The 24,611-nt window shown below is 42.5% G+C and overlaps 1 protein-coding gene across 2 annotated transcripts in view; it reads right to left on the bottom strand.

Annotated features, from left to right (window-relative positions):
- The window catches only part of LOC106588062 (A-kinase anchor protein 13), a 154,070-nt gene that overhangs the window by 56,426 nt on the left and 73,033 nt on the right, over nt 1-24,611 (bottom strand). For both annotated transcript variants that reach the window (XM_045708528.1, XM_045708529.1), the window contains exons 16-19: nt 17,867-18,106; nt 17,043-17,279; nt 16,546-16,616; nt 15,506-15,550 (exon numbers count right to left, since the gene is read on the bottom strand). In XM_045708528.1, the coding sequence (XP_045564484.1) occupies nt 15,506-15,550; nt 16,546-16,616; nt 17,043-17,279; nt 17,867-18,106 (593 nt within the window). The remainder of the gene's footprint in view (nt 1-15,505; nt 15,551-16,545; nt 16,617-17,042; nt 17,280-17,866; nt 18,107-24,611) is intronic.

The following is a 24,611-nucleotide window of genomic DNA, read 5'->3' as shown; positions in this document are numbered from 1 at the left end:
ATTTATGTTCTGGGTTTGGGGTGTATATTTATGTTCTGGGGTGTATATTTATGTTCTGGGGTCTGGGGTGTATGTTTATGTTTTGGGGTCTTGGGTGTATATTTATGTTCTGGGGTCTGGGGTGTATATTTATGTTCTGGGTCTGGGGTGTATATTTATGTTGTGGGGTCTGGGGTGTATATTTATGTTCTGGGGTCTTGGGTGTATATTTATGTTCTGGGGTCTGGGGTGTATATTTATGTTCTGGGTCTGGGGTGTATATTTATGTTGTGGGGTCTGGGGTGTATATTTATGTTCTGGGGTCTGGGGTGTATATTTATGTTCTGGGGTCTGGGGTGTATATTTATGTTCTGGGGTCTGGGTTCTGGGGTGTATATTTATGTTCTGGGGTGTATATTTATGTTCTGGGTTTGGGGTGTATATTTATGTTCTGGGGTGTATATTTATGTTCTGGGTTTGGGGTGTATATTTATGTTCTGGTGTGTATATTTATGTTCTGGGGTCTGGGGTGTATGTTTATGTTTTGGGGTCTTGGGTGTATATTTATGTTCTGGGGTCTGGGGTGTATATTTATGTTCTGGGTCTGGGGTGTATATTTATGTTGTGGGGTCTGGGGTGTATATTTATGTTCTGGGGTCTTGGGTGTATATTTATGTTCTGGGGTCTGGGGTGTATATTTATGTTCTGGGGTCTGGGGTGTATATTTATGTTCTGGGTCTGAGGTGTATATTTATGTTCTGGGGTCTGGGTTCTGGGGTGTATATTTATGTTCTGGGGTGTATATTTATGTTCTGGGTTTGGGGTGTATATTTATGTTCTGGGGTCTGGGGTTTATGTTTATGTTTTGGGGTCTTGGGTGTATATTTATGTTCTGGGGTCTGGGGTGTATATTTATGTTCTGGGTCTGGGGTGTATATTTATGTTGTGGGGTCTGGGGTGTATATTTATGTTCTGGGGTCGGCGGTGTATATTTATGTTCTGGGGTCTGGGGTGTATATTTATGTTCTGGGGTCTGGGTTCTGGGGTGTATATTTATGTTCTGGGGGATATATGTTCTGGTTTGGGGTGTATATTTATGTTCTGGGGTGTATATTTATGTTCTGGGTTTGGGGTGTATATTTATGTTCTGTGTGTATATTTATGTTCTGGGGTCTGGGGTGTATGTTTATGTTTTGGGGTCTTGGGTGTATATTTATGTTCTGGGGTCTGGGGTGTATATTTATGTTCTGGGTCTGGGGTGTATATTTATGTTGTGGGGTCTGGGGTGTATATTTATGTTGTGGGGTCTGGGGTGTATATTTATGTTCTGGGGTCTTGGGTGTATATTTATGTTCTGGGGTCTGGGGTGTATATTTATGTTCTGGGGGTCTGGGGTGTATGTTTATGTTCTGGGTCTGGGGTGTATATTTATGTTCTGGGGTCTGGGTTCTGGGGTGTATATTTATGTTCTGGGGTGTATATTTATGTTCTGGGTTTGGGGTGTATATTTATGTTCTGGGGTCTGGGGTTTATGTTTATGTTTTGGGGTCTTGGGTGTATATTTATGTTCTGGGGTCTGGGGTGTATATTTATGTTCTGGGTCTGGGGTGTATATTTATGTTGTGGGGTCTGGGGTGTATATTTATGTTCTGGGGTCTGGGGTGTATATTTATGTTCTGGGGTCTGGGGTGTATATTTATGTTCTGGGGCTCTGGGGTGTATATTTATGTTCTGGGTCTGGGGTGTATATTTATGTTCTGGGTCTGGGGTGTATATTTATGTTCTGGGGTCTGGGGTGTATATTTATGTTCTGGGGTGTATATTTATGTGCTGGGGTGTATATTTATGTTCTGGGGTCTGGGGTGTATGTTTATGTTATGGGGTCTGGGGTGTATATTTATGTTCTGGGGTCTGCGGTGTATATTTATGTTCTGGGGTCTGGGGTGTATATTTATGTTCTGGGGTCTGGGGTTTATATTTATGTTCTGGGTCTGGGGTGTATATTTATGTTCTGGGGTCTAGGTTCTGGGGTGTATATTTATGTTCTGGGTTTGGGGTGTATATTTATGTTCTGGGGTGTATATTTATGTTCTGGGGTGTATATTTATGTTCTGGGGTCTGGGGTGTATATTTATGTTCTGGGGTCTGGGGTGTATATTTATGTTCTGGGGTCTGGGGTGTATGTTTATGTTCTAGCGTCTGGGGTGTATATTTATGTTCTGGATCTGGGGTCTGGGGTGTATATTTATGTTCTGGGGTCTGGGGTGTATATTTATGTTCTGGGTCTGGGGTGTATCTTTATGTTCTGGGGTCTGGGGTGTATATTTATGTTCTGGGGTCTGGGGTGTATATTTATGCTCTGGGGTCTGGGGTGTATATTTATGTTCTAGGGTGTATATTTATGTTCTGGGGTGTATATTTATGTTCTGGGGTCTGGGGTGTATATTTATGTTCTGGGGTCTGGGGTGTATATTTATGTTCTGGGGTCTGGGGTGTATATTTATGTTCTGGGTCTGGGGTGTATATTTATGTTGTGGGGTCTGGGGTGTATATTTATGTTCTGGGGTCTGGGGTGTATATTTATGTTCTGGGGTCTGGGGTGTATATTTATGTTCTGGGGTCTGGGTTCTGGGGTGTATATTTATGTTCTGGGGTGTATATTTATGTTCTGGGTTTGGGGTGTATATTTATGTTCTGGGGTGTATATTTATGTTCTGGGTTTGGGGTGTATATTTATGTTCTGGTGTGTATATTTATGTTCTGGGGTCTGGGGTGTATGTTTATGTTTTGGGGTCTTGGGTGTATATTTATGTTCTGGGGTCTGGGGTGTATATTTATGTTCTGGGTCTGGGGTGTATATTTATGTTGTGGGGTCTGGGGTGTATATTTATGTTCTGGGGTCTTGGGTGTATATTTATGTTCTGGGGTCTGGGGTGTATATTTATGTTCTGGGGTCTGGGGTGTATATTTATGTTCTGGGTCTGGGGTGTATATTTATGTTCTGGGGTCTGGGTTCTGGGGTGTATATTTATGTTCTGGGGTGTATATTTATGTTCTGGGTTTGGGGTGTATATTTATGTTCTGGGGTCTGGGGTTTATGTTTATGTTTTGGGGTCTTGGGTGTATATTTATGTTCTGGGGTCTGGGGTGTATATTTATGTTCTGGGTCTGGGGTGTATATTTATGTTGTGGGGTCTGGGGTGTATATTTATGTTCTGGGGTCGGCGGTGTATATTTATGTTCTGGGGTCTGGGGTGTATATTTATGTTCTGGGGTCTGGGTTCTGGGGTGTATGTTTATGTTCTGGGGTGTATATTTATGTTCTGGGTTTGGGGTGTATATTTATGTTCTGGGGTGTATATTTATGTTCTGGGTTTGGGGTGTATATTTATGTTCTGGTGTGTATATTTATGTTCTGGGGTCTGGGGTGTATGTTTATGTTTTGGGGTCTTGGGTGTATATTTATGTTCTGGGGTCTGGGGTGTATATTTATGTTCTGGGTCTGGGGTGTATATTTATGTTGTGGGGTCTGGGGTGTATATTTATGTTCTGGGGTCTTGGGTGTATATTTATGTTCTGGGGTCTGGGGTGTATATTTATGTTCTGGGGTCTGGGGTGTATATTTATGTTCTGGGGTCTGGGGTGTATATTTATGTTCTGGGTCTGGGGTCTGGGGAGTATATTTATGTTCTGGGGTCTGGGGAGTATATTTATGTTCTGGGGTCTGGGGTGTATATTTATTTTCTGGGGTCTGGGGTGTATATTTATGTTCTGGGTCTGGGGTGTATATTAATGTTCTGGGGTCAGGGTTCTGGGGAGTATATTTATGTTCTGGGGTGTATATTTATGTTCTGGGTTTGGGGTGTATATTTATGTTCTGGGGTGTATATTTATGTTCTGGGGTCTGGGGTGTATGTTTATGTTTTGGAGTCTTGGGTGTATATTTATGTTCTGGGGTCTGGGGAGTATATTTATGTTCTGGGTCTGGGGTGTATATTTATGTTGTGGGGTCTGGGGTGTAAATTTATGTTCTGGGGTCTGGGGTGTATATTTATGTTCTGGGGTCTGGGGTGTATATTTATGTTCTGGGTCTGGGGTGTATATTTATGTTCTGGGGTCTGGGGTGTATATTTATGTTCTGGGGTCTGGGGAGTATATTTATGTTCTGGGGTCTGGGGTGTATATTTATGTTCTGGGGTCTGGGGTGTATATTTATGTTCAGGGGTCTGGGGTGTCTATTTATGTTCTGGGTCTGGGGTGTATATTTATGTTCTGAGGTCTGGGGTGTATATTTATGTTCTGGGTCTGGGGTCTGGGGAGTATATTTATGTTCTGGGGTCTGGGGAGTATATTTATGTTCTGGGGTCTGGGGTGTATATTTATTTTCTGGGGTCTGGGGTGTATATTTATGTTCTGGGTCTGGGGTGTATATTAATGTTCTGGGGTCAGGGTTCTGGGGAGTATATTTATGTTCTGGGGTGTATATTTATGTTCTGGGTTTGGGGTGTATATTTATGTTCTGGGGTGTATATTTATGTTCTGGGGTCTGGGGTGTATGTTTATGTTTTGGAGTCTTGGGTGTATATTTATGTTCTGGGGTCTGGGGTGTATATTTATGTTCTGGGTCTGGGGTGTATATTTATGTTGTGGGGTCTGGGGTGTAAATTTATGTTCTGGGGTCTGGGGTGTATATTTATGTTCTGGGGTCTGGGGTGTATATTTATGTTCTGGGTCTGGGGTGTATATTTATGTTCTGGGGTCTGGGGTGTATATTTATGTTCTGGGGTCTGGGGAGTATATTTATGTTCTGGGGGTCTGGGGTGTATATTTATGTTCTGGGGTCTGGGGTGTATATTTATGTTCAGGGGTCTGGGGTGTATAGTTATGTTCTGGGGTCTGGGGTGTATATTTATGTTCTGGGGTCTGGGGTGTATATTTATGTTCTGGGTCTGGGGTCCGGGGAGTATATTTATGTTCTGGGGTCTGGGGAGTATATTTATGTTCTGGGGGTCTGGGGTGTATATTTATGTTCTGGGGTGTATATTTATGTTCTTGGTCTGGGGTGTATATTAATGTTCTGGGGTCAGGGTTCTGGGGAGTATATTTATGTTCTGGGGTGTATATTTATGTTCTGGGTTTGGGGTGTATATTTATGTTCTGGGGTGTATATTTATGTTCTGGGGTCTGGGGTGTATGTTTATGTTTTGGGGTCTTGGGTGTATATTTATGTTCTGGGGTCTGGGGTGTATATTTATGTTCTGGGTCTGGGGTGTATATTTATGTTGTGGGGTCTGGGGTGTATATTTATGTTCTGGGGTCTTGGGTGTATATTTATGTTCTGGGGTCTGGGGTGTATATTTATGTTCTGGGTCTGGGGTGTATATTTATGTTGTGGGGTCTGGGGTGTATATTTATGTTCTGGGGTCTGGGGTGTATATTTATGTTCTGGGGTCTGGGGTGTATATTTATGTTCTGGGGTCTGGGTTCTGGGGTGTATATTTATGTTCTGGGGTGTATATTTATGTTCTGGGTTTGGGGTGTATATTTATGTTCTGGGGTGTATATTTATGTTCTGGGTTTGGGGTGTATATTTATGTTCTGGTGTGTATATTTATGTTCTGGGGTCTGGGGTGTATGTTTATGTTTTGGGGTCTTGGGTGTATATTTATGTTCTGGGGTCTGGGGTGTATATTTATGTTCTGGGTCTGGGGTGTATATTTATGTTGTGGGGTCTGGGGTGTATATTTATGTTCTGGGGTCTTGGGTGTATATTTATGTTCTGGGGTCTGGGGTGTATATTTATGTTCTGGGGTCTGGGGTGTATATTTATGTTCTGGGTCTGGGGTGTATATTTATGTTCTGGGGTCTGGGTTCTGGGGTGTATATTTATGTTCTGGGGTGTATATTTATGTTCTGGGTTTGGGGTGTATATTTATGTTCTGGGGTCTGGGGTTTATGTTTATGTTTTGGGGTCTTGGGTGTATATTTATGTTCTGGGGTCTGGGGTGTATATTTATGTTCTGGGTCTGGGGTGTATATTTATGTTGTGGGGTCTGGGGTGTATATTTATGTTCTGGGGTCGGCGGTGTATATTTATGTTCTGGGGTCTGGGGTGTATATTTATGTTCTGGGGTCTGGGTTCTGGGGTGTATATTTATGTTCTGGGGTGTATATTTATGTTCTGGGTTTGGGGTGTATATTTATGTTCTGGGGTGTATATTTATGTTCTGGGTTTGGGGTGTATATTTATGTTCTGGTGTGTATATTTATGTTCTGGGGTCTGGGGTGTATGTTTATGTTTTGGGGTCTTGGGTGTATATTTATGTTCTGGGGTCTGGGGTGTATATTTATGTTCTGGGTCTGGGGTGAATATTTATGTTGTGGGGTCTGGGGTGTATATTTATGTTCTGGGGTCTTGGGTGTATATTTATGTTCTGGGGTCTGGGGTGTATATTTATGTTCTGGGGTCTGGGGTGTATGTTTATGTTCTGGGGTGTATATTTATGTTCTGGGGTCTGGGTTCTGGGGTGTATATTTATGTTCTGGGGTGTATATTTATGTTCTGGGTTTGGGGTGTATATTTATGTTCTGGGGTCTGGGGTTTATGTTTATGTTTTGGGGTCTTGGGTGTATATTTATGTTCTGGGGTCTGGGGTGTATATTTATGTTCTGGGTCTGGGGTGTATATTTATGTTGTGGGGTCTGGGGTGTATATTTATGTTCTGGGGTCTGGGGTGTATATTTATGTTCTGGGGCTCTGGGGTGTATATTTATGTTCTGGGGCTCTGGGGTGTATATTTATGTTCTGGGTCTGGGGTGTATATTTATGTTCTGGGTCTGGGGTGTATATTTATGTTCTGGGGTCTGGGGTGTATATTTATGTTCTGGGGTGTATATTTATGTGCTGGGGTGTATATTTATGTTCTGGGGTCTGGGGTGTATGTTTATGTTATGGGGTCTGGGGTGTATATTTATGTTCTGGGGTCTGCGGTGTATATTTATGTTCTGGGGTCTGGGGTGTATATTTATGTTCTGGGGTCTGGGGTTTATATTTATGTTCTGGGTCTGGGGTGTATATTTATGTTCTGGGGTCGGCGGTGTATATTTATGTTCTGGGGTCTAGGTTCTGGGGTGTATATTTATGTTCTGGGTTTGGGGTGTATATTTATGTTCTGGGGTGTATATTTATGTTCTGGGGTCTGGGGTGTATATTTATGTTCTGGGGTCTGGGGTGTATATTTATGTTCTGGGGTCTGGGGTGTATGTTTATGTTCTAGCGTCTGGGGTGTATATTTATGTTCTGGATCTGGGGTCTGGGGTGTATATTTATGTTCTGGGGTCTGGGGTGTATATTTATGTTCTGGGTCTGGGGTGTATATTTATGTTCTGGGGTCTGGGGTGTATATTTATGTTCTGGGGTCTGGGGTGTATATTTATGCTCTGGGGTCTGGGGTGTATATTTATGTTCTAGGGTGTATATTTATGTTCTGGGGTGTATATTTATGTTCTGGGTCTGGGGTGTATATTTATGTTCTGGGGTCTGGGGTGTATATTTATGTTCTGGGGTCTGGGGTGTATATTTATGTTCTGGGGTCTGGGGTGTATATTTATGTTCTGGGGTCTGGGGTGTATATTTATGTTCTGGGGTCTGGGGTGTATATTTATGTTCTGGGGTCTGGGGTGTATATTTATGTTCTGGTGTCTGCGGTGTATATTTATGTTCTGGGTCTGGGGTGTATATTTATGTTCTGGGTCTGGGGTGTATATTTATGTTCTGGGGTCTGGGTTCTGGGGTGTATATTTATGTTCTGGGGTGTATATTTATGTTCTGGGTTTGGGGTGTATATTTATGTTCTGGGGTCTGGGGTTTATGTTTATGTTTTGGGGTCTTGGGTGTATATTTATGTTCTGGGGTCTGGGGTGTATATTTATGTTCTGGGGTCTGGGGTGTATATTTATGTTGTGGGGTCTGGGGTGTATATTTATGTTGTGGGGTCTGGGGTGTATATTTATGTTCTGGGGTCTGGGGTTTATATTTATGTTCTGGGTCTGGGGTGTATATTTATGTTCTGGGGTCTGGGTTCTGGGGTGTATATTTATGTTCTGGGGTGTATATTTATGTTCTGGGGTGTATAATTATGTTCTGGGGTCTGGGGTGTATGTTTATGTTATGGGGTCTGGGGTGTATATTTATGTTCTGGGGTCTGCGGTGTATATTTATGTTCTGGGGTCTGGGGTGTATATTTATGTTCTGGGTCTGGGGTGTATATTTATGTTCTGGGGTCTGCGGTGTATATTTATGTTCTGGGGTCTGGGTTCTGGGGTGTATATTAATGTTCTGGGTTTGGGGTGTATATATATGTTCTGGGGTCTGGGGTGTATGTTTATGTTCTAGCGTCTGGGGTGTATATTTATGTTCTGGGGTCTGGGGTGTATATTTATGTTCTGGGGTCTGGGGTGTATATTTATGTTCTGGGGTCTGGGGTGTATATTTATGTTCTGGGGTCTGGGGTGTATATTTATGTTCTGGGGTCTGGGGTGTATGTTTATGTTCTGGGGTCTGGGGTGTATGTTTATGTTCTGGGGTCTGGGGTGTATATTTATGTTCTGGGGTCTGGGGTGTATATTTATGTTCTGGGGTCTTGGGTGTATATTTGTGTTCTGGGTCTGGGGTGTATATTTATGTTCTGGGGTCTGGGGTGTATATTTATGTTCTGGGGTCTGGGGGTGTATATTTATGTTCTGAGGTCTGGGGTGTATATTTATGTTCTGGGGTCTATATTTATGTTCTGGGTCTGGGGTGTATATTTATGTTCTGGGGTCTGGGGTGTATATTTATGTTCTGGGGTCTGGGGTGTATATTTATCTTCTGGGGTCTGGGGTGTATATTTATGTTCTGGGGTCTGGGGTGAATATTTATGTTCTGGGGTCTGGGGTGTATATTTATGTTCTGGGGTCTGGGGTGAATATTTATGTTCTGGGGTCTGGGGTGTATATTTATGTTCTGGGGTCTGGGGTGTATATTGATGTTCTGGGGTCTGGGGTGTATATTTGTGTTCTGGGTCTGGGGTCTGGGGTGTATATTTATGTTCTGGTTCTGGGGTGTATATTTATGTTCTGGGGTCTGGGGTGTATATTTATGTTCTGGGGTCTGGGGTGTATATTTTTGTTCTGGGGTCTGGGGTGTATATTTATATGTTCTGGGGTCTGGGGTGTATATTTATGTTCTGGGGTCTGGGGTGTATATTTATGTTCTGGGTCTGGGGTGCATATTTATGTTCTGGGGTGTATATTTATGTTCTGGGGTGTATATTTTTGTTCTGGGGTCTGGGGTGTATATTTATATGTTCTGGGGTCTGCGGTGTATATTTATGTTCTGGGGTCTGGGGTGTATATTTATGTTCTGGGGTCTGGGGTGAATATTTATGTTCTGGGGTCTGGGGTGTATATTTATGTTCTGGGGTCTGGGGTGAATATTTATGTTCTGGGGTCTGGGGTGTATATTTATGTTCTGGGGTCTGGGGTGTATATTGATGTTCTGGGGTCTGGGGTGTATATTTGTGTTCTGGGTCTGGGGTCTATGTTTATGTTCTAGCGTCTGGGGTGTATATTTACGTTCTGGGGTCTGGGGTGTATATTTACGTTCTGGGGTCTGGGGTGTATATTTACGTTCTGGGGTCTGGGGTGTATATTTATGTTCAGGGGTCTGGGGTGTATATTTATGTTCTGGGGTCTGGGGTGTATATTTATGTTCTGGGGTCTGGGGTGTATATTTATGTTCTGGGGTCTGGGGTGTATATTTATGTTCTGGGGTCTGGGGTGTATATTTATGTTCTGGGGTCTGGGGTGTATGTTTATGTTCTGGGGTCTGGGGTGTATATTTGTGTTCTGGGTCTGGGGTCTGGGGTGTATATTTATGTTCTGGTTCTGGGGTGTATATTTATGTTCTGGGGTCTGGGGTGTATATTTATGTTCTGGGGTCTGGGGTGTATATTTTTGTTCTGGGTCCTGGGGTGTATATTTATATGTTCTGGGGTCTGGGGTGTATATTTATGTTCTGGGGTCTGGGGTGTATATTTATGTTCTGGGTCTGGGGTGCATATTTATGTTCTGGGGTGTATATTTATGTTCTGGGGTGTATATTTTTGTTCTGGGGTGTATATTTTTGTTCTGGGGTCTGGTGTGTGTATTTATATGTTCTGGGGTCTGCGGTGTATATTTATGTTCTGGGGTCTGGGGTGTATATTTATGTTCTGGGGTCTGGGGTGTATATTTATGTTCTGGGGTCTGGGGTGAATATTTATGTTCTGGGGTCTGGGGTGTATATTTATGTTCTGGGGTCTGGGGTGAATATTTATGTTCTGGGGTCTGGGGTGTATATTTATGTTCTGGGGTCTGGGGTGTATATTGATGTTCTGGGGTCTGGGGTGTATATTTGTGTTCTGGGTCTGGGGTCTGGGGTGTATGTTTATGTTCTAGCGTCTGGGGTGTATATTTACGTTCTGGGGTCTGGGGTGTATATTTACGTTCTGGGGTCTGGGGTGTATATTTATGTTCTGGGGTCTGGGGTGTATATTTATGTTCTGGGGTCTGGGGTGTATATTTATGTTCTGGGGTCTGGGGTGTATATTTATGTTCTGGGGTCTGGGGTGTATGTTTATGTTCTGGGGTCTGGGGTGTATATTTAAGTTCTGGGGTCTGGGGTGTATATTTATGTTCTGGGGTCTGGGGTGTATATTTATGTTCTGGTGTCTAGGGTGTATATTTATGTTCTGGGTCTGGGATGTATATTTGTGTTCTGGGTCTGGGGTCTGGGGTGTATATTTGTGTTCTGGGTCTGGGGTCTGGGGTGTATATTTATGTTCTGGGTCTGGGTTGTATATTTATGTTCTGGGGTGTATATTTATGTTCAGGGGTCTGGGGTGTATATTTTTGTTCTGGGGTCTGGGGTGTATATTTATATGTTCTGGGGTCTGGGGTGTATATTTATGTTCTGGGGTCTGGGGTGTATATTTATGTTCTGGGGTCTGGGTTGTATATTTACTTTCTGGGGTCTGGGGTGGATATTTATGTTCTGGGTTCTGGGGTGTATATTTATATGTCCTGGGGTCTGGGGTGTATATTTATATGTCCTGGGGTCTGGGGTGTATATTTATGTCCTGGGGTCTGGGGTGTATATTTATGTTCTGGGGTCTGGGGTGTATATTTATGTTCTGGGGTGTATATTTATGTTCTGGGGTCTGGGGTGTATGTTTATGTTCTGGGGTCTGGGGTGTATATTTATGTTCTGGGGTCTGGGGTGTATATTTATGTTCTGGGGTCTGGGGTGAATATTTATGTTCTGGGGTCTGGGGTGTATATTTATGTTCTGGGGTCTGGGGTGTATATTGATGTTCTGGGGTCTGGGGTGTATATTTGTGTTCTGGGTCTGGGGTCTGGGGTGTATATTTATGTTCTGGGTCTGGGGTGTATATTTATGTTCTGGGGTCTGGGGTGTATATTTATGTTCTGGGGTCTGGGGTGTATATTTATGTTCTGGGGTCTGGGGTGTATATTTTTGTTCTGGGGTCTGGGGTGTATATTTATGTTCTGGGTCTGAGGTGTATATTTATGTTCTGGGGTGTATATTTATGTTCTGGGGTGTATATTTTTGTTCTGGGGTCTGGGGTGTATATTTATATGTTCTGGGGTCTGCGGTGTATATTTATGTTCTGGGGTCTGGGGTGTATATTTATGTTCTGGGGTCTGGGGTGTATATTTATGTTCTGGGGTCTGGGGTGAATATTTATGTTCTGGGGTCTGGGGTGTATATTTATATTCTGGGGTCTGGGGTGAATATTAATGTTCCGGGGTCTGGGGTGTATATTTATGTTCTGGGGTCTGGGGTGTATATTGATGTTCTGGGGTCTGGGGTGTATATTTGTGTTCTGGGTCTGGGGTCTGGGGTGTATATTTATGTTCTGGGTCTGGGGTGTATATTTATGTTCTGGGGTCTGGGGTGTATATTGATGTTCTGGGGTCTGGGGTGTATATTTGTGTTCTGGGTCTGGGGTCTGGGGTGTATATTTATGTTCTGGGTCTGGGGTGTATATTTATGTTCTGGGGTCTGGGGTGTATATTTATGTTCTGGGGTCTGGGGTGTAAATTTTTGTTCTGGGGTCTGGGGTGTATATTTATATGTTCTGGGGTCTGGGGTGTATATTTATGTTCTGGGGTCTGGGGTGTATATTTATGTTCTGGGTCTGGGGTGTATATTTATATGTTCTGGGGTCTGCGGTGTATATTTATGTTCTGGGGTCTGGGGTGTATATTTATGTTCTGGGGTCTGGGGTGTATATTTATGTTCTGGGGTCAGGGGTGTATATTTATGTTCTGGGGTCTGGGGTGTATATTTATGTTCTGGGGTCTGGGGTGTATATTTATGTTCTGGGGTCTGGGGTGTATATTTATGTTCTGGGGTGTATATTTTTGTTCTGGGGTGTATATTTTTGTTCTGGGGTGTATATTTATGTTTTGGGGTCTGGGGTGTATATTTATGTTCTGGGGTCTGGGGTGTATATTTATGTTCTGGGTCTGGGGTGTATATTTATGTTCTGGGGTGTATATTTATGTTCTGGGGTCTGGGGTGTATATTTATGTTCTGGGGTCTGGGTGTATATTTATGTTCTGGCTCTGGGGTGTATATTTATGTTCTGGGGTCTGGGGTGTATATTTATGTTCTGGGTCTGGGGTGTATATTTATGTTCTGGGGTCTGGGGTGTATATTTATGTTCTGGGATCTGGGGTGTATATTTATGTTCTGGGGTGTATATTTATGTTCTGGGGTCTGGGGTGTATATTTATGTTCTGGGGTCTGGGGTGTATATTTTTGTTCTGGGTCTGGGGTGTATATTTATGGTCTGGGGTCTGGGGTGTATATTTATGTTCTGGGGTGTATATTTATGTTCTGGGGTCTGGGGTGTATATTTATGTTCTGGGGTCTGGGGTGTATATTTTTGTTCTGGGTCTGGGGTGTATATTTATGGTCTGGGGTCTGGGGTGTATATTTATGTTCTGGGGTGTATATTTATGTTCTGGGGTCTGGGGTGTATATTTATGTTCTGGGTTGTATATTTATGTTCTGGGGTGTATATTTATGTTCTGGGGTGTATATTTATGTTCTGGGGTCTGGGGTGTATATTTATGTTCTGGGGTCTGGGGTCTGGGGTGTATATTTATGTTCTGGGGTCTGGGGTGTATATTTATGTTCTGGGCTCTGGGGTGTATATTTATGTTCTGGGGTGTATATTTATGTTCTGGGGTCTGGGGTGTATATTTATGTTCTGGGGTCTGGGGTGTATATTTATGTTCTGGGTCTGGGGTGTATATTTATGTTCTGGGGTCTGGGGTGTATATTTATGTTCTGGGGTGTATATTTATGTTCTGGGGTCTGGGGTGTATATTTATGTTCTGGGGTGTATATTTATGTTCTGGGGTGTACATTTATGTTCTGGGGTCTGGGGTGTATATTTATGTTCTGGGGTCTGGGGTGTATGTTTATGTTCTGGGGTGTATATTTATGTTCTGGGGTCTGGGGTGTATATTTATGTTCTGGGGTCTGGGGTGTATATTTATGTTCTGGGGTCTGGGGTGTAAATCTGGGGTCTGGGGTGTATATTTATGTTCTGGGGTCTGGGGTGTATGTTTATGTTCTGGGGTGTATATTTATGTTCTGGGTCTGGGGTGTATATTTATGTTCTGCGGTCTGGGGTGTATATTTATGTTCTGGGGTCTGGGGTGTATATTTATGTTCTGGGGTCTGGGGTGTATATTTATGTTCTGGGGTCTGGGGTGTATATTTATGTTCTGGGGTCTGGGGTGTATATTTGTGTTCTGGGTCTGGGGTGTATATTTGTGTTCTGGGGTCTGGGGTGTATATTTATGTTCTGGGGTCTGGGGTGTATATTTATGTTCTGGGGTCTGGGGTGTATATTTATGTTCTGGGGTCTGGGGTGTATATGTATGTTCTGGGGTCTGGGGTGTATATTTATGTTCTGGGGTCTGGGGTGTATATTTTTGTTCTGGGGTTTATATTTTTGTTCTGGGGTGTATATTTATGTTCTGGCGTCTGGGGTGTATATTTATGTTCTGGGGTCTGGGGTGTATATTTATGTTCTGGGTCTGGGGTGTATATTTATGTTCTGGGGTGTATATTTATGTTCTGGGGTCTGGGGTGTATATTTATGTTCTGGGGTCTGGGGTGTATATTTATGCTCTGGGTCTGGGGTGTATATTTATGTTCTAGGGTCTGGGGTGTATATGTATGTTCTGTATATTTATGTTCTGGGGTCTGGGGTGTATATTTATGTTCTGGGGTCTGGGGGTGTATATTTATGTTCTGAGGTCTGGGGTGTATATTTATGTTCTGGGGTCTATATTTATGTTCTGGGTCTGGGGTGTATATTTATGTTCTGGGGTCTGGGGTGTATATTTATGTTCTGGGGTCTGGGGTGTATATTTATGTTCTGGGGTCTGGGGTGTATATTTATGTTCTGGGGTCTGGGGTGTATATTTATGTTCTGGGGTCTGTGGTGTATATTTATGTTCTGGGGTCTGGGGCCTGGGGTGTATATTTATGTTCTGGGGTCTGGGGTGTATATTTATGTTCTGGGCTTTGGGGTGTATATTTATGTTCTGGGGTGTATATTTATGTTCTGGGGTGTATATTTATGTTCTGGGGTCTGGGATGTATATTTATATTCTGGGGTCTGGGGTGTATATTTATGTTCTGGGGTCTGGGGTGTATATTTATGTTCTGGGGTGTATATTTATGTTCTGGGGTGTACATTTATGTTCTGGGTCTGGGGTGTATATTTATGTTCTGGGGTCTGGGGTGTATATTTATGTTCTGGGGTCTGGGGTGTATATTTATGTTCTGGGGTGTATATTTATGTTCTGGGGTGTACATTTATGTTCTGGGGTCTGGGGTGTATGTTTATGTTCTGGGGTGTATATTTATGTTCTGGGGTCTGGGGTGTATATTTATGTTCTGGGGTCTGGGGTGTAAATCTGGGGTCTGGGGTCTGGGGTGTATATCTGGGGTCTGGGGTGTATATTTATGTTCTGGGGTGTATGTTTATGTTCTGGGGTTTATATTTATGTTCTGGGTCTGGGGTGTATATTTATGTTCTGGGGTCTGGGGTGTATATTTATGTTCTGGGGTCTGGGGTGTATATTTATGTTCTGGGGTCTGGGGTGTATATTTATGTTCTGGGGTCTGGGGTGTATATTTATGTTCTGGGTCTGGGGTGTATATTTATGTTCTGGGGTCTGGGGTGTATGTTTATGTTCTGGGGTGTATATTTATGTTCTGGGGTCTGGGGTGAATATTGATGTTCTGGGGTCTGGGGTGTATATTTATGTTCTGGGGTCTGGGGTGTATATTTATGTTCTGGGGTCTGGGGTGTATATTTGGGGGTTCTGGGGTGTATATTTGGGGGTTTGGGGTGTATGTTTATGTAGTAGTCTGGTCAGATATCTTTCTTACCTTAGTGTTCCTCTTCAGTAACAGCATCATGGTAGGATTCTCCCCCTGACAACACAAAGTTCCAGCATTATTGAACACAGGAAAGGATTACATGTGTGTGTGTGTGTGTGTGTGTGTGTGTGTGTGTGTGTGTGTGTGTGTGTGTGTGTGTGTGCGCGCGCATGTGTGTGTGTGTGTATTGGAGCTATCCCCATCTGCTGGGGATAACTAACATCCCGTGTTATTCAGGGTTCTGTATTTGATAATGTACTGTGTTATTCAGGGTTCTGTATTAGATATAGATAATGTACTCTGTTATTCAGGGTTCTGTATTAGATATAGATAATGTACTGTGTTATTCAGGGTTCTGTATTAGATATAGATAATGTACTGTGTTATTCAGGGTTCTGTATTAGATATAGATAATGTACTGTGTTATTCAGGGTTCTGTATTAGATATAGATAATGTACTGTGTTATTCAGGGTTCTGTATTAGATATAGATAATGTACTGTGTTATTAAGGGTTCTGTATTGGATACGGGCTCTGCAGGAAGAGACCCACGGCTAATTCACAGCAGAGACAGATTAATGCATCCTAATGACTAATACTTTACTTCAATCTACAGAACTGTAACGACACAACCACTTCCTGGTCAGCCACATGGCCTCAGAGCCTCATCCGCACGCACACACAAACGCACATCTATTTAGCTGGTATATTATCAGATATAGCTTGGTGTATATTGAACCTCCAGCTGGTATATTATCAGATATAGCTTGGTATATATTGAACCTCCAGCTGGTATATTATCAGATATAGCTTGGTATATATTGAACCTCCAGCTGGTATATTATCAGATATAGCTTGGTATATATTCAACCTCCAGCTGGTATATTATCAGATATAGCTTGGTATATATTGAACCTCCAGCTGGTATATTATCAGATATAGCTTGGTATATATTCAACCTCCAGCTGGTATATTATCAGATATAGCTTGGTATATATTGAACCTCCAGCTGGTATACTGTCAGATATAGCTTGGTGCATTGTGGGTAACCTTCTTCAGTACACCGTCTGACTCTGTCCTGCGAAGGTCTGCTCTGTCCTCCCCATCTTCTTTGTCCCCGTCTAAACAACACAAGACACTCATCAGATATGTAGAAGACTTGTAGCACGGCATTAAAACCCAGTCACACAAAACACCAAGGCTTGAGAATGCGGTCAAACCAAGGCTTGAGAATGCGGTCAAACCAAGGCTTGAGAATGAGGTCAAACCAAGGCTTGAAAATGAGGTCAAACCAAGGCTTGAGAATGAGGTCAAACCAAGGCTTGAAAATGAGGTCAAACCAAGGCTTGAGAATGAGGTCAAACCAAGGCTTGAGAATGAGGTCAAACTGATCAAATGGAAGCTCTTAGTTAAAAGGATCCATCTTTAAATCTTAAACTCCATTATTGACATGATAAACAAGGAGGCCCACCTGAGGCTCTCAAGGCTTCTCAACCCTTAATGATAATGAACACTTATTACGTATTTCTGACAGGGAGGTGTCTTACTCTTAGAGATGTCTATCTGGTGAGAGTCAAATCCTCCGAAGGTCTCGGCCCTGTGAAGGAGACATACAGGGCCCGGGCCCACCACTCCTCCTCCTCCTCCTCCTCCACCTCCACCTCCACCTCCACTTCCACCTCCTCCACCTCCTCCTCCACCTCCTGTCTCTGGGACACACACCACCCGCTGCCCCCCCATCGCTCCTCCCAGAGTACCGTTCACCAGCGCCTGCAACGTCTCCACTGTCACAGACAGAGACAGAGACAGAGACAGAGACAGACAGACAGACAGACAGACAGACAGACAGAGAGATGGTGAGAGAGAGAGAGAGAGAGAGAGAGAGAGAGAGAGAGAGAGAGAGAGAGAGAGAGACAGAGAGAGAGAGACAGAGAGAGAGAGACAGAGAGAGAGAGAGACAGAGAGAGACAGAGAGAGAGACAGAGAGAGACAGAGAGAGAGAGAGAGAGAGAGAGAGAGAGAGAGAGATAAGGGGGAGAGAGAAAGTGCAGAAGAGCAGAGAGAAATAATTTCACTAACCAAATAATAACTGTGTTACTGACCATACTGTACCATAGATAACAACACTTTCTAATCTTTGCACCAATATATTCTAATCTAAATCCAAACACTCATTACAATCAACCTTCCCAGTACTCCCTTACATCAGAGGAGAACATCTGATAGATTCAGAAGACAGTGAAAGTTATTGCGGCATTGGAAGCCACTGTTAGGTCTAACACACCATGTCTACAGTCTGTCTTCCACCCCTGGTTCCCATTAGATGGGGCTGTTGTTATGTTCACGGTGAGAGACTAGTCCGTCTACTAACCTTCCTGTAGTGCTCCCTTTATAATGGGTTCTCCTTTCGGTACGTCCTCAGAGCCCGCGCCGCTCCCAGCCCTGAACAGCCCCTTGGCCCTGGTGACCTGGTTGGGGCCTTGGCACTGCCCTGTTCCTGTTCCTCTTCCTGGGGGGGTTCCAGGGCTCCTGACGTCACACATCTCCCTAAACACGGCCATCTTCTCCTCCAGCACAAACATGATCTGCTCATCCTTCTTCCTCAGCATCTCTGGAAGGGAGATGATGAGGTAGTGTTAGGTGTTGATGAGTGTACCCTTCACAGAATCATCCATGTCTTATAGAGTACACGTCGTCTCTAACCCACATCGTCTCCATCTCATCCGATGGCTATAGAACTGCTGTGGCTATGATTGTAGCCAACATTGATATATACTGTAGTTAGGTATTTGAACAGAATGTAAATAAATAAATAATAAATAAATGTCCTCTCTTTGGTATTTCTACCAGCATGTTAAATGTGCAACTAGAGGGAGAAAAACCTCCAGATCACTCCACACAGAGACGCAGACAAAGCTCTCCCTCGTCCTCCATCTGACCATAACTCTATCCTTCCTGCTTCCTGCTTACAAGCAAGAACTCAAACAGGAAGTAGCAGTGGTCCGACGAAGCGGACGCTAAGCTACAGGACTGTTTCGCTAGCACAGACTGGAATATATGTCGCCGGGATTCATCCGATAACATTGAGGAGTTTTACCACATCAGTTACTGTTTTTTTATTAATAAGTGCATCGAAGACGTCGTCCTCACAGTGACCGTGCGTGCGTATCCCAACCAGAAGCCATGGATTACAGGCAACATCCGCACTGAGCTAAAGGCTAGAGCTGCTGCTTTCAAGGAGCGGGACACCGATCCGGATGCTTATAAGAAATCCAGCTACGACATCCGACAGTCAAAATGTCAATACAGGACTAAGATCGAATCCTACTAGATGCAGCAGGGTTAATCAAACTGTCATGGATTACAAAGGGAAACCCAGCCGTGAGCTGCCCAGTGATGCAAGTCTACCGGACCCTTCAATGTTGTGATGAGAAAATCCTGACGAAATGCATAGCACATAGAAAAAAAAATGTTTTACCAGATATTATTGTTCATCCTGATCAGACAGGTTTTTTACACGGACGATACATTGGAGATAATATAATTACTTGAAACAATTGAACATTATGAAACATCAAAGATAACTGGCCTGGTCTTCATTGCAGATTTTGAAAAGGTGTTTGATAAAGTACGACTAGAATTTATATAAAAATGCCTGGATTACTTTAATTTTGGTGAATCTCTTACACATTGGGTTAAAGTTATGTATAGCAACTGCAGGTGTAAAATAGTAAATAATGGTTACTTCTTTTAAGAGGAGTAAAACAGGGCTGTCCGTTGTCTCCATAACTATTTATTATGGCCATTGAAATGCTGGCTATTAAAATTAGATCCAACAAGAAAATCAAGGGGTTAGAAATCCAGGAGTTAAAAATTCTGTCAGAGAGAACATTGGGTTCTTGGTCACCTCCCTGACCAAGGCCCTTCTCCCCTGATTGCTCAGTTTGGCCGGGCGGCCAGCTCTAGGAAGAGTCTTGGTGGTTTCAAACTTTTTCCATTTAAGAATGATGGAGGCACCATGTTCTTAGGGACCTTCAATGCTGCAGACATTTTCTGGTACCCTTCCCCAGATATCCTCTTGGGGCTAGGTGGGACGCTAGCGTGCCACCCGTGGTGCACTCCATCAACAGCAGGTGCATTTCAAGAGCGGCAAATTTGAATCCAAATAAATGTCAAAATTCAAATTTTTCAAAAATACAACTATGTTACACCATTTGAAAGATAAACATCTCCTTAATCTAACCACGTTTTACGATTTCAAAAAGGTTTTACGGCGAAAGCATAAATTTAGAGTATGTTAGGACAGTACATTTACAAGAGTTGTGTGTAATGTTTTGTCAAGTCAAAGACAGGGTCACCAAAACCATAAAACCAGCTAAAATGATACACTAACCTTTTACAATCTCCATCAGATGACACTCCTAGGACATTATGTTAGACAATGCATGCATTTTTAGTTCTATCAAGTTGATATTTATATCCAAAAACAGCGTTTTACTATGGCATTGATGTTGAGGAAATCGTTTCCTCCAATAACCGGCAGTCAAGTCAGCGTCACAAATTAAATAATTAAAATTAGAAAACATTGGTAAAATATTATATTGTCATTTAAAGAATTATAGATTTACATCTTTTGAACGCAATCAACTTGCCAGATTTAAAAATAACCTTACTGGGAAATCACACTTTGCAATAATCTGAGCACTGTGCCCAGAAAAATACGCGTTGCGATACAGACTAGACGTCATGTTGGGGAGATCTAAAATCGAAAATACTATGTAAATAATCCATTACCTTTGATTCTCTTCATCAGATGTCACTTCCAGGTATCACAGGTCCATAACGAATGTAGTTTTGTTCAAAAAAGCTCATCATTTATGTCCAAAAATCTCCGTCTCGTTAGCACATGATGTAAGCCAGCCGGACTTCTCATCATGAACGAGGGGAAAAAATATATTTCCGTTCGTTCAAACATGTCAAACGTTGTATAGCATAAATCATTAGGGCCTTTTTTAACCAGAACATGAATAATATTCAAGGTGGACGAATGCATAGTCTTTTATAACGTATTGGAACGAGGGTACCCAACATGAAGTAGCGCGCCAGGTGTCTAATGGGACATCACCGTTCCATGGCTCTTGTTCGGTCAGATCTCCCTCCAGAAGACTCAAAACACTTTGTAAAGGCTGGTGACATCTAGTGGAAGCAATAGGAAGTGCCAAAATATTCCTAAACCCCTGTGTTTTTCAATGGGATAGGTTTAAAGTCAATACAACACATCAGGTATCCACTTCCTGTCAGAAAATGTCTCAGGGTTTTGCCTGCCAAATGAGTTCTGTTATACTCACAGACACCATTCAAACAGTTTTGGAAACTTTAGAGTGTTTTCTATCCATATATAATAAGTATATGCATATTCTAGTTACTGGGTAGGATTAGTAACCAGATTAAATCGGGTACATTTTTTTTATCCAGACGTGCAAATGCTGCCCCCTAGACCCAACAGGTTAAGTGCCTTGACATAATCCTGTCTCGGTGCTCTACGGACATTTCCTTCGATCTCATGGCTTGGTTTTTGCTGTCAACTGTGGGACCTTATATAGACAGGTGTGTGCCTTTCCAAATCATGTCCAATCAATTGAATTTACCACAGGTGGACTCCAATCAAGCTGTAGAAACATCTCAAGGATGATCAATGGAAACAGGATGCACCTGAGCTCAATTTCAAGTCTCATAGCAAAGGGACTGAATACTTATGCAAATAAGGTATCTGTTTTTTTATACATTTGCAAACATTTATAAAATCCTGTTTTTGCTATGTCATTACGGGGTATTGTGATGTCATTACGGGATATTGTGATGTCATTACGGGGTATTGTGTGTAGATTGATCAGGGAAAAAAATGAATTTATAAATTTTAGCATCAGTAACAAAATTAGGAGAAGGTCAAGGGGTCTGAAAACTTTCCGAATGCACTGTATAAGTTATACTTAAACCCCAAATGGTTCTCCTGTAGATTTTGACAACTGAGCCATACAGGTTGCAAAATAAATGGGAAGAGGTTTCCCGATGTACCGATTCCATGGCACATGGTGTATGAACTGATAAAAAAACAACACTTTGAGTTTTTCAATTTAAATTATGATACAACATTTTTGCCACCAACAGAATGATATATATATATATAATGTCACATCCTGATCTGCTTCCTTGTTATTGTCTCCACCCCCTCCAGGTGTTGCTTGTTTTCCCCAATGTATTTATCCCTGTGTTTCCTGTCTCTCTGTGCCAGTGTATTTATCCCTGTGTTTCCTGTCTCTCTGTGTATTTATCCCTGTGTTTCCTGTCTCTCTGTACCAGTGTATTTATCCCTGTGTTTCCTGTCTCTCTGCCCCAGTGTATTTATCCCTGTCTTTCCTGTCTCTCTGTACCAGTGTATTTATCCCTGTGTTTCCTGTCTCTCTGTGCCAGTGTATTTATCCCTGTGTTTCCTGTCTCTCTGTGCCAGTGTATTTATCCCTGTGTTTCCTGTCTCTCTGCGCCAGTGTATTTATCCCTGTGTTTCCTGTCTCTCTGTGCCAGTGTATTTATCCCTGTGTTTCCTGTCTCTCTGTGCCAGTGTATTTATCCCTGTGTTTCCTGTCTCTCTGTGCCAGTGTATTTATCACTGTGTTTCCTGTCTCTCTGTGCCAGTGTATTTATCCCTGTGTTTCCTGTCTCTCTGCCCCAGTGTATTTATCCCTGTGTTTCCTGTCTCTCTGTGCCAGTGTATTTATCCCTGTGTTTCCTGTCTCTCTGCGCCAGTGTATTTATCCCTGTGTTTCCTGTCTCTCTGTGCCAGTGTATTTATCCCTGTGTTTCCTGTCTCTCTGTGCCAGTGTATTTATCCCTGTGTTTCCTGTCTCTCTGTGCCAGTGTATTTATCCCTGTGTTTCCTGTCTCTCTCTGCCAGTGTATTTATCCCTGTGTTTCCTGTCTCTCTGTGCCAGTGTATTTATCCCTGTGTTTCCTGTCTCTCTGCCCCAGTGTATTTATCCCTGTGTTTCCTGTCTCTCTGCCCCAGTGTATATATCCCTGTGTTTCCTGTCTCTCTGTGCCAGTTCGTCTTGTACGTTTCCAAGTCAACCAGCGTTTCTCCCGTTCCCCTGCTTTTTGCATTCTACTTTTTCTAGTCCTCCCGGTTTTGACCCTTGCCTGTTCTGGACCCTGTACCCGCCTGCCTGACCATTCTGCCTGTCTTGACCACGAGCCTGTCTGCCACTCTGTACCTCCTGGACTCTGATCTGGTTTTGACCTTTTTGCCTGTCCACGACCATTCTCTTGCCAACTCCTTTGGATTAATAAACATTGTAAGACTCCAACCATCTGCCTCCTGCGTCTGCATTTGGGTCTCGCCTTGTGTCTTGATATATAAGGGGCATACAACAATCTTAGCTCTCTAGATTTTGTTGCGAAGAGACAGAAACACTAGATCATTTATTATGGCATTGCCACAGCGTAGCATGTTTCTGGTCACAGGTTCAGTAATGATAGAAAAATCACAACGTCCGCGTTATAAAATTAATCTTACATAACAGTGTCTGGAAAGCCAAACACAATCAATCAATATCATAATGAGGTTTTCATCTTCAGCTCTGTGGATAATATTCAATTAGAAAAGGTTAAACAATTTATGTAAAATAATTCAAAAAGATATGGCACATGGAAACCAAACAAGGGTGGTCTATGGTGATAGGTGGGATTGGCTGAGAATGGCTGAGGTGTGGGATTAAGAGATGATGTTTAGTAATGTATTATTGTCACGTGATTGCTGTTTATAAAAGTGCCATGTGTGTAAAATGTACACTACCGTTCAACAGTTTCAGGTCACTTAGAAATGTCCTTGTTTTTGAAAGAAAAGCTCATTTTTTGTCCATTAAAATAACATGAAATTGATCAGAAATACAGTGTAGACATTGTTAATGTTGTAAATTACTATTGTAGCTGGAAATTGTAGATTTTTTTATGGAATATCTACCCAGGGGTTCAGAGGCCCATTATCAGCAACCATCACTCCTGTGTTCCAATGGCACGTTGTGTTAGCTAATCCACGTTTATCATTTTAAAAGGCTAATTCATCATTAGAAAACCCTTTTGCAATTATGTTAGCACAGCTGAAAACTGTTTTGCAGGTTAAAGAAGCAATAAAACTGGCCTTCTTTAGACTAGTTGAGTATCTGGAGCATCAGCATTTGTGGGTTCGATTACAGGCTCAAAATGGCCAGAAACAAAGAACTTTCTTCTGAAACTCGTCAGTCTATTCTTGTTCTGAGACATGAAGGCTATTCCATGCGAGAAATTGCCAAGAAACTGAAGATCTCGTACAACGCTGTGTAACTACTCCCTTGTTCTTAACTGACTTGCCTAGTTAAATAAAGGTTAAGTGAATATCGCCATGTTATCATTGACTCAGTACTGGTACCCTGTGTATATAGCCATGTTATCATTGACTCAGTACTGGTACCCAGTGTATAGAGCCATGTTATCATTGACTCAGTACTGGTACCCAGTGTATAGAGCCATGTTATCATTGACTCAGTACTGGTACTCTCTGTATATAGCCATGTTATCATTGACTCAGTACTGGTACTCTCTGTATATAGCCATGTTATCATTGACTCAGTACTGGTACCCTGTGTATATAGCCATGTTATCATTGACTCAGTACTGGTACCCAGTGTATATAGCCATGTTATCATTGACTCAGTACTGGTACCCAGTGTATAGAGCCATGTTATCATTGACTCAGTACTGGTACCCAGTGTATAGAGCCATGTTATCATTGACTCAGTACTGGTACCCAGTGTATAGAGCCATGTTATCATTGACTCAGTACTGGTACCCAGTGTATATATCCATGTTATCATTGACTCAGTACTGGTACCCAGTGTATATAGCCATGTTATCATTGACTCAGTACTGGTACCCTGTGTATATATCCATGTTATCATTGACTCAGTACTGGTACCCAGTGTATAGAGCCATGTTATCATTGACTCAGTACTGGTACCCTGTGTATATATCCATGTTATCATTGACTCAGTACTGGTACCCAGTGTATAGAGCCATGTTATCAT

The sequence above is a fragment of the Salmo salar genome, chromosome ssa26 (assembly GCF_905237065.1).
Source record: "Salmo salar chromosome ssa26, Ssal_v3.1, whole genome shotgun sequence".
NCBI classification, from domain to species: domain Eukaryota; kingdom Metazoa; phylum Chordata; class Actinopteri; order Salmoniformes; family Salmonidae; genus Salmo; species Salmo salar.
Note: the sequence above shows the minus strand (reverse complement) of the source record. Positions and strands in the feature narration are given on the sequence as shown.